General features: G+C 40.6%; 1 protein-coding gene across 2 annotated transcripts in view; it reads left to right on the plus strand.

Moving 5' to 3' along the window:
- The window catches only part of lrrc75a (leucine rich repeat containing 75A), an 80,938-nt gene extending 74,478 nt beyond the window's left edge, over nucleotides 1–6,460 (plus strand). For both annotated transcript variants that reach the window (XM_028464428.1, XM_028464429.1), the window contains 2 exons: nucleotides 1,735–2,008; nucleotides 3,470–6,460. In XM_028464428.1, coding sequence (XP_028320229.1) covers nucleotides 1,735–2,008; nucleotides 3,470–4,048 — 853 coding nt within the window. In that variant the 3' untranslated portion in view covers nucleotides 4,049–6,460. The remainder of the gene's footprint in view (nucleotides 1–1,734; nucleotides 2,009–3,469) is intronic.
- Nucleotides 6,461–11,311: the final 4,851 nt, after the last annotated feature.

An 11,311-nucleotide genomic window follows, 5' to 3' on the forward strand; every position in this document is an offset into this window, starting at 1 on the left:
GAATGAGATGACAAAGTTTCTACATAATACAAGCGATGAGCTGAGGTCTGCTTCTGCATGTGAGTGAGACGGAGCACAGAGGGGAGGGGGGTAAAGGCGTAGCTGTCGGGGAAGCTACATTCATAATCATGCTAGCTTTCAAAAATCAATTTTTTCTCAATTAGCTGTTGAAAACACATGTACATAATCTTTTTTAAACCATAAATCTCTATATTTTCCTGTGTAACATGCATTTCACAGCATGTCTGTCAAAAGAAAAGATTCTTTCAAAATAAAAGACAAGTCAAACATGAGAGATATTAAGTATTAATTTATTTTTGACCAGCTGTCCATGACCCACCCAGTACATGTCTGCGACCCACTTTTGGGTCCCGACCCACCAGTTGAGAATCACTGATCTAGTGTAAGTTTCAATCAACAGGAACAACAAATCAAATATAGGTGTACTGTATATGAACCAAAATGTTTGTGTTTTACCAAAAAAAATTGAGCGTGCTACTTTGCTGGAATTCTGGAATAATTTGTGGTTTTGTGATGCAACAATAAACTTAAACTTGCCTAAAAATGTTCCTGAGAAAGTCCAGCAACCACTGTGGCTTTGTTCACGTCACAAAACTGTTCCTTTGCTCTTTGACAACTTGGAGTAAAGGTTTTAAAGAAAACGCATCGTGCTGCTGGTGACAAAATCACTCATCTGCTTCTCTTCATTATCCGCTTGATTAAGGGCATCAAATCTGTGAACCCTTCTTTTCCATAATGTTATATACAGTATGTGTAATGTAATCAGTTCATTTCCAGGAAACTTCGAGCAGCAGGTGCAACCTCTAAAACATCTATTTTTCTTACATATTTCTTCCTAAATCATCTTCTGGATACCAAACCTAATGCAGGATTTTAATCAAGGTTATTTATTTTTTTACCATGCTTTGATGGACCATGGAATGCGTTTTTCTTCAAAAAGATCGAATCCAACGCAGTTTTTGACCGATAGCACTTACGGTTGTATTTTGGCTAATGAAAAGAATTTAACCTTCCACTTGTCATGAAGTAAAGATGATGATGTTTTTTCCCTCTAAGATATGTCCGTTGATCTTTTAGATTAGCTTGAGATAATCACAGACTCACACGTTCACTTCCACAGTTATTGTGAACAATCATTGTCTTGTATGTACTGTATGTTGCAAAGTAAAAAAAACAAAAAAAAACAAACATCATTGAACTGTCATAAAAACTTGTTTAAACAAACATGGTATTCCTGTTTTCTTAAATAACTACATGTAATTAATTAACTTTCATTACTGTGTCCCACCCGTCTTAACCCAAATAGTCGTTGGGTGATGTACTTCTGTAAAGTCAAACTCAACAGTTTCCACCAGGTTCTAAAAATACTTCGGGGGTGGGGGGGGGATTTGACCCTTGCTTTCTGCTTTGCTTTGGACCACCCTGGCCTAGATTCCCAATAAAGTCCTGCTGCTATTCCTGCTTATAAAAACACTCAGCTGTCTGCTGATAGTGATCATGTATGATGACCTCATTCCATTGTCATGGTGTAAGATGATCCACAATAGCAAGATTAGTCTGTATCAGTTGTTCTCAAAATGTGGAACACATCCATGAACCTGCAGATGAGTGTGTTCCTTCAGAATAATCCTCAGAGATGAGTGAAAAAGGTTTATGAGATGAAAGATTGACCACATGTTGTTTGTGTGTGTGTGTGTGTGTGTGTGTGTGCAGTCTGAAAGCCGTGCTGGCGGCCCCTCCGTCCAGTGGGGCCTTGGACCTCTCTGGTATCCCTCTGACAGCTCGTGACATGGAGCGTGTGTGTGCACACCTACAGCACCATGCGTCCACTGTGGTCAGCATGGAGCTGGGCTTCACTGAGCTGACAGATGAGGCCTTCCTCCTCCTGTTGCCCACACTGGCCTCTCTACCACACCTGGAGACTCTGGCTCTAAATGGAAACAGGCTGACCAGAGCTGTACTGAAGGAGCTGACTGACGCCCTGAAGGTGAGGACGTCATCGTCTACACCACTAACATATAACGTTCAGAGCTAGCATTCATTTAAAAGCATAATTTACTATTTATTTTAGCCCTCTGACAAAGTGTTTGGGGAGAAATATTCATATTTTATTATTTATATTATATTTTTCTCAATCTGTAAATGATTTAGTCGATTAAAATTAATTCTGCTGATATCATTTAGTCCGATCATGCTTCTATGTGAAATAAAACCAAAGTTTTGACAAAATATCCAAATTGGCAATACGGATGGTGGCCACAAAATACCCCCAGCCTGTGAGCCAGATAGCAAAATAATAGGTGACATGTAGGAGTGGGCAGCGTACCTTTGGATGAGAGATCATCCATGCTCAGCAGAGCTCAGAGGGAGAGGATGAAAGGCGTTTACGAGACAGAAAATGCCGCTACGTACGAGAGTTGACGTTTCCATTAGTGCACACTCGACCAGAGCATGTGTGGAACTCATGGATAGTGTAGCGATGGTGAGGTAAAACCATAAAAAAATGGGGAACGCAGTGACACTCTGCATGTCCGGGAGGAAGAGGAAGTTGATCGGCTCTGAAATGAACTCAAAAGTACTTTTAAAAGTAAGAAGTATTTATGTTGCACGATTCACTGGCTGCAAAGCTATTAAACACAGGATCATGTATATGGAATCTGCTTTAGTAATGTTATTGTTTGAACAAACACTAGAATCTAATGTACTTCACTATATAGTCCTTTAGGCATTTGTATTGTACACTTAAGGTTAACAAATCACACTTCTGAACATTGTGTACACCCTGGTTATGAAATAAGGCTCTTATTTATCATAACCAGGGGTGCACACAACAATTTTGATCTGGTTCTCAAGGAACACCAGAGGTTCTTTCTTGGTAGCACTCATTTTTTTAATGTCTGAGTCATAAGTCAGATATTTTTTCAGATAAAATAAGATTCAGTACAAAATTGGGAGTTAAATAAAACCTACAGATAACTCTCTGGCCATGATTAACAAATGGTGAGAAAACAACATCTTTTTGTTTCCTCTTATTATCACTTTGGAAACTCGGGGTTCATTATGAGTTTATTTCCTTCCATGGTTTCAAGTTTGGCTCTAACTCTGAATCTTATTGTGAGTAATATTGGTCCACAGTGGATTTTTTTTAGAGTTTAAACTAATGTGATGCCATAGAGTGGAAGGATGACAAGGGCAATTGTTTAACTTGCAGAATTACTTGAAGAGTTAGTGTGTATAAATAAACACATGTTGTTACATTACTAGTATGACAGCATATGATGAGTACACCTACACTTTTCCTAAACAATGGGTCGAAAATGAAGTGCAATTGGGCTGTTAGTCATATGGAGACATTCATTGGAAAGAATATAGATTTGTTTAAAGTAGGATTAGAAAACAGATGCTGACAGTGCTGTTATTATTAGAACATGTATGTTTTGCACCACAGGACCCAGGAAGTTTCCCCAGTGTGACATGGATCGACCTGGGTAACAACGTGGACATCTTCTCTCTGCCACAGCCCTTCCTGCTCAGCCTGAGGAAGCGCTGTCCCAAGAAGGGAAACCTGCCCACCATCCTGGAGTTTGGAGAGAGTCAGGCCAGTGAGCCCCCTGAAAGACTGAGAGTCCTCGGGGAGGAGGAGGAGACTGATGACACCAACCGAACCGAGAGCATGGGGGAGCTGAGGTCCGAGGTGGAGGAGGAGCTTGATGGAGAGCTGGAAATCGAGGAGATGATGGAGGAGTTGCTGGACTTTGACAGGGAGGCACAGGGCAGGGACGATGAAGAGGAGAGCATGTGGACAGTGGGGGAACATAAGAGGGGGGGTGGGGGGAAGAGGAAGGGTCAGCAGCAGGAGGAGGAGGAGACACAGAGCAGGGAGCAGCAGGGAGGGGGGCGGAGGAGACAGGCCGTGATGGCAGAGGACGAAGACAACACACAGAGCCTGTCCAGCTCCTTAGAAGCCATGGAGCCAATCAAAGCAGAGGAATACGACCTCACCGACCAATCAGAGCCCTTGACCTGATTGTGTTCTGTGCTCTGCTTGTTTTTCCTTCCTGTGTGAAGCCCCAGTGAGGCTGCAGTGGTGATGGATATCAACCTGCCACTCTTCACCCACTCCACAGACACACGAGGTACTGCCGCACCAAAGGGACGACATCACTAGGGCCCCCGAACGCCTGTTTCATCACAACTGAACAAGCTAATGTTACATTAGAGCAGGGATTCTCAACATGTGGGTTGCGCACCAATTTACAGTTGCCTTTAACAGACCTTGCACTTTTTTTTTATTATTTTCCTGCAAATAAGAATCAACAAATCTACCAGACATGGGCAACTGGTGGCCACATGCAGCCTTTGGTCTGATTTTTTGTGGTCTTCAATGTGAACAAACAAAACGACTTCAAAAACACACAGAATGACAAAGAAAAATATACAAAACAACAGCAAAAACACACAAAACTACTCCAAATGACTTACAAAATTACGGAAATTACACAAAGGAACAAAGAAAATATAATTTTTTTTTCAAAAACACACAAGATGACAAAGTATACACAAAAATAGCTGAAAAACATGCAAAAAGACAACCAAAATACACAAAATGACTCCCAAAGCAAACAAGATGATTACAAATGTAATGCATACATTGGAGCAGGGATTCTCAACATGTTGGCTGCATAATATACAGTTGCACGGACATGTGCTTTTATTTTGAAGGTGATTTATTCATGCAGTGGAGAATCAACAAATCTACCAATATCTAACAATAGACGGAGATCATTTGGTAGTTTGTTTATTCAATGATTTTCATTTCAAAAATTAAGACAAAAAATAGATTATATTCCTCCTATTTGCATTTTGGATTAAAAACTATTAAAAATCTCTTTTTTTAATAAAAGGCAGGTAATTCATAGTAAAATATATATTTTTTCCATCTATCATTTTCAACGGGTACTTTACAGTGCTTTACATATTGGATTTATTTACTAAATACTACAGTAAATACCTTTTCTAGTTCCAACTGCAACATCTTTGTATTGAATATATTAAAAAGTTTGAAAAATGTTGTAGATTTTAGTTGGGGCTTGTGTCTAAGGGATGACATTGAGTATCTGACCAGTTGAGAACCACTGCTTTAGACCGAGTTGATACATCACATGTAAATACAGGTACAGAATTTTTGTTATTCTCAGGCCTCTCCTTATAATCCATATGATGCCTACATGTGCCTGCAACGTGTCCCGTTAAAAGTGACAAAAAGGCATCAGAAATATAGAAAACAAGCAGCAGATGGAGCAGAAGTAATGCCAGGATCTAAAGTCAAAGTGGTCGTGGGAAGCATTTGAAATGTCTGAAGGGAAGAGAAGTGCCCTGAATGTGGACTCAGTCAGCTGAAACCACTGAAAAACAGCCAGCACTTTATGAGTGTTTGGGAAACTAAGAGAAGTATGCTACATAGTGTCTTGTTTCAGAGGTACAAATAAAGGTAGAGCTGTTTATGTGCAGACGTGATAATCACACCTTGAAATGTTCCAAAGTGCTAGAATATCTATAGATAATGTCATGTTTAACCCTGCAGTGCTGCACACTAAGGTTCATCATGTGTTTATATATGTGTCGCTGCTATAATTGTTTGATTAATACTAATGTTGCCTCTATGCAGCTGCGAGCCTGCTTTCCCTCCATGTGCTCGTGCTAGTCAGTGCAAAGCTTTATCAGATAAACAGTGTTTTCAGATTCACACCAAACAGATCCAGTATCTTTCATACAAAGATAAGATACAGTATATTTTAGGAGTTATTTTCAGATCCTAAACTTAAAGAGTATTATTGAGAGACCCCACAGTTTGATGTTTTACGTATCTCAAAGCTGCACCAGGCTAATATGCTAATATACAGCTTGGAAAGCAGACATGGCCAACTGGTGGCCCGGGGGCACCATGCGGCCCTTGGTCTGATTTTGTGTGGTCCTCAAAGTAAACAAACAAAATAACTCCAAAAACACACAAAATTTTTGAAAAATACATAAAACAACAGCAAAAATACATAAAACCACTCCAAAAGACTTAGAGAAATTGCACAAAAGGACAACAGAAATACACAATATCTCGATAACACACACAAGATGACAAAGTATACACAAAAATAACAGAAAAGCAGATAAAAAGACAACAAACATGACTCAAAATACAGAAGTTGCACAAATTGACTCCAAAATTATATAACGACGTAAAGAAAAATACACAAAATGACTCCCAAAGCTAACAAGATGACTACAAATGTACACAAAAATAACAACACACAGTGACAAAAGAAATTCCACCCAAAACACAAAAATATACAAACTGAGCAAAGAAAATATACACAATGACGACAAAAATACACAAAGCTACTGCAAAAGAATTACAGAAATTACTCAAAGGGACAACAAAAAATGATCAAAAACTGGATAGAAAAACTCACAAAAAGACAACAAAATGACTCAAAATACAAGACACACAAAATGACTCAAAATTATTACATAAAAATACACAAAATGACTCCCGAAGCAAACAAGATGACTGTAAAAAATACAAAAAACACGCAGTGACAACAGAAATATACATAGTTCCCCTAAAACATAGACAAAAATACACAATATACAAAACAACAAAAAAAAACACAAAATGACCCCCAAAACACACAAGAGGACTACAAATTTAACATCAACTCACAAAATTACAAAACAACAAAAATACACAAAATGAATCTAAAAGTACACAAGCCCTTTGTTCTCTACTGTTTAATGCTCATCTCTGGTGTAAAGAGTGTTGTACAGTGAATTGAAGTTATGCGGTATAATATTGGTTCACTGGTTGACAGTGGGGTCAGGCTCTGTCTGCGTTTTGCTCACAGTAGGAACATCATCAGTTTGTGTATATTCTGCTAATGAGACGACGCTGCTGATTGGAGAGGTCAAGGTGCGTCAAAGAAAGGTTGATGAGGTTGGCCTGTGAGCTTTTACTTTAAAAACCTTTAAATCCAGCAAATATGTTGATATGTACAGAAAATGCAAACTATTCTCGTCCTCTTTTGGCAGCAGAACACATGATTGTGCACTTTTCTTTTAAGTCACTTTAAATCTGTACATATACAATCTAATAGAAAAAGCAGTATTTTGTGCGTAGTTGAGTAGTTTTGTTCATCACCATCTCGAGGCAGAATGACTACTGTTGTGTGTTGTTTCCAGATATGATATCAGAGCTCATCTTGTATCATAAATGATTTCAGAAGCCAAACAATGCCAGAAGTTGTGAAATATAAAAGCCATGGCAGTGTGTATCTTTATAGGCCTGGGGTTACTACTTCTCTCCCTTTATTCTCCTATATCTCCACATGCAGTACAGTACACCTCTGTTCTACTGTCTGGACACTGTCTTCCTGCATCCTGAACTTGTTTTATTGTTATTTCTCCGCATTGTTAGAATGTGCTGTTTGTTCATTTGAATTGAAAATAAAGTTGTTGAAGTTGTTATTTGCTGTTTATCCTTGGATCCACATATTTAATAAATGACTGCCTGGACTCAGGAACACCTCGAAAAACCTCTTTGTCTATCTTTGTCTGAAATTAGCCAATGTAAAGAAGAAACAACCTTGAATGAGGTACAAGGAGGCTCTCACCATCCAGCTTCAATTTAGTTCCACATTAAATTGGTACTTCATTACCATATGCACCATTCTTCATTAGTGTTTGTTTCTTATAACCCTGTGACATGTCATTATCTAATAGTGAAAGTTGACCAGTTTAACAATCCATCCATCCTTAATTTTATATATTCTGTCTATAACTACATCACTGCATTGTGATTGTTGGTGGTTTGGATGAATGAGACGGAGTCAAGCTTTAGGGTTGCTGGTCAGATGTTGACACAGGGTTTATTTGGTCTAAGGGTTTTGGGGAACAGACCGGTCTGGGAGTCTGAGGTAAAACAAGCTTTAAGTGTGTGTGCCTCAGTGAATCTACTGCTGTTCAGTGCTCTCAGGGTTATGTATGCTGCTGATAGCGGTAGTCATAACATTGTGGAGCCTCCTCAGGCAGAGACCTTGTTGAGTGTCAGTGTGCGATGGTATCTGGCCTGCTTAGGGCAGTTTGACCAGAAGAGAGTTATGTAATTAGTGAGGATGCAGGAGGCATCTCATTCCTCACTATTGTTATCCATTTTTTCCTTCCGTCACATAATTTTGGCACGTTTCAACTCCTTCAGTGTTTGACCGATTTTGACAATTAAAGCTACGGTAGCCGATTTTCTCCAGATACACTTTTTATGTTTTTGGTTGAAATTGTCTTTATGTCCTGACAGAAATTAAGATCTTATGTGCTCTGAAAAATGAACAAAGAAAATCCATCATCTGTATCAGCTGTAAATCTGTAATAACTTCGACCAATGGAAAAAAATAAAGTTTTGACCAATCACGTCATCCCTGCTCATTCTCGACCCCTCGCATGCACGAGCTCACACTGAAATCGTTTTTTAACATATTGTGACGGTCTCCTGCCTTGTAGGGCCTGTTTTGTCTTTTTCGTGGTGTTGTGATTTGTTTTGCAGGTACCTGACTGGTGGGCGGAGCCTCGTTAGACTGACTGGGAGCACCTGGCCAGTCACCAGTGGATGGACTATTTAAAGATTCACTGTCACGTCCTCAGGGGTTGTTGATTTTCTGCTCCATTCTGGTGGCTCCTTGTTTTTGCTTGGTTGGCCTTTGTCCTGCTTTTGGTTTAGTTTGTATGGTTTATTGTAATTAAACCCTTTAAACTTACTTTACTGTGTACCTCCTTTTCTTTTTCATGGCTCAACAAGCCAGGTCATGACAATATATAATGGTAAAGTTTATTGTTTACTTACTGCTGAATGAGACATGAGACAACAAAGTTTCTGCACAACACAAGCGATCAGCTGAGCTCCTTTACTGCAGCAGCTGTACGCATGCATGTGAGTGAGATGGAGCACAGAGGGGAGGGGGGAGGGGTAAAGGCGGAGCCATCAGGGAGGCTACATTCAAAATCATGCTAGCTTTTGAAAATTGCCTACCCTACCTTTCAGATATCAAAACGTGTCAAAAAATTCAGCACAAGGGTGGTTGTACTTTTGTGATTTGTAACTTTTGTCGATTTTGTAATAATTTGTTTCCCCATTAATTTTGATTTTAGCGTTTTAAGATTTAACGGATTCAGTTTTGAACATCAGCGGTTCAGCCATTCTTAAATGGATTTCAATCATTTAACTTTTAAAATATTTAGCTGTTTGGTAGCTATTGCTAGGCAAACGCTAATGCTAGGTTAATGCTAATGCTCGGCTAATGTCAGCTAATGGTATTGCTAAGCTAATGTTAAGGCTGAGACTGAAACTGAGACATGGCAACAAGGAAACAACTTCTCCCAGCTCATTGAATCCACTCCACCTGGGTTTGTTTACGCCTGCAAACCACGTCAGGCCGGGGCGGAGGTCTCGCGATGATTCACCGTGAGAACATCAAAGTCTCACCTGTGTCTGTCATTTGAATCCACAGTATGGGACCTTTCTGGACCTACTCCCACCATCATTGCAATTGTTTACCGCCCCCCCTAAATCCAACAGTTAATCAGTTCAAATAAAGGTAACTCCAAGTCTCTGTTTTCTTTCCTCAATAAACTCATCTGCCCCCCGACTCACTGACACCCCAATTCTACTCCACCACATCCTGTGAAACCCTAATGTTATTTCTCACCTCAAAAATCCAGAACATTCATCACCACCTCAGTCAGAACTCTCCTCTCCCTATCTCACCAGAATTCTTCCCTTTTACTCATTCCGTTTCCACCTTCCAACTCCACACTCCCTCTGAAATCTCAGACCCCATCCATCAGTCTCAACCATCCTCCAGTCCCAACCATCCTCCTGTCAGTTGGACCCTCTCCCCACATTACTGGTCAAAGCCTCCCTCCCCTCTCTGATTCCCATCATATCTGCCATCATCCATTCCTCGCTCATCACTGGAACTGTTCCCTCGTCCTTCAAAACCGCAACAAAAACTCCAATCCTGAAAAAAAAAACCAGTGCTGATCCTTCCAATTTCAATAACTTCTGCCCCATCTCAAATCTCCCCTTCATCAGTAAAATTCTTGAAAAAACAGTCACCAGCCAACTTTCTCACCTATCCCACAATAACCTCTATGAACAGTTCCAGTCCAGTATCCGCCCCTCCTTGGCACTGAAACAGCACTTGTAAAAATCACCAACATCCTCCTCATGGCAGCTGATTCTGGACTCTTCACCATCCTCATCCTCCTCGACCTGAGTGCGGCATTCAACGCCATCTCTCACACCACCCTTCTGGACAGATTAGCTTCCATCAGCATGATCCACACCCCCCTTAACTGGTTTAAATCCTATCTCTCCGACCGCACTCAGTTCATCCAGCTCAAATCCTTTAAATAAAACCCCTCCTCCGTCACTACAGGGCCCCAGGACTGAGCCCTGGGGCCCCTTCTCTTCATCGTTTATCTCCTCCCCGTAGGCAATATCTTCCTTAAATGTGGTATTCATTTTCACTGTTTCGCAGATGACACCCAGCCCTACCTCACCAGTAAACCCCCCCATCCCTTACCGACTGTATCACAGAAGTTAAATCATTGGTTAAATCATAATCTCCTAAAACTCAACAGTGACAAAACAAAGGTTTTCCTCATTGGAACAAAATCAACACTCTCCAAATCCAATAGTTTCTCCATCCAAATGGAGAACTCCTCTGTCTCCCCCTCCCCACAGGTTAGGAGTCTGGGTGTCATCCTCGACAGCACTCTATCTTACAAATCCTACATCAATTATATCGCCATTTTCACCACCGTAACATTAATCGCCTCCGCCCCTCCCTCACCCCTCACACAGCTGCAATCCTTGTCCAGCGTCTCGTCACTTCCTGGCTTGATACTGCAATTCCCTTCTCTTTGGTCTCCCCAGTAAATCCCTCCATAAACTTCAGTTAGTTGAGAACTCAGCTGCCCGCATCATCACCAAAACCCCCTCTATCTCCCACATCAGGACAGGCACCAGTCTATCTCAAGGAGCTTGTAGTGCCATACAATCCCCCCAGAACACTACGCTCTCAAAATGCTGGACCCCCCCCCCCAACCTGATCTCATCCACGTTCACCATACCTGTCAAGTATCCCGTTTTGGCCGGGAAACTCCCGTATTTTACCCCTCTTTCTCGCCATCTTCCCGTATTATTATTTTCCCGTAAATATCCCATATTTTAATGTAATAATAA

This window comes from Gouania willdenowi, chromosome 13, assembly GCF_900634775.1.
Source record: "Gouania willdenowi chromosome 13, fGouWil2.1, whole genome shotgun sequence".
NCBI classification, from domain to species: domain Eukaryota; kingdom Metazoa; phylum Chordata; class Actinopteri; order Blenniiformes; family Gobiesocidae; genus Gouania; species Gouania willdenowi.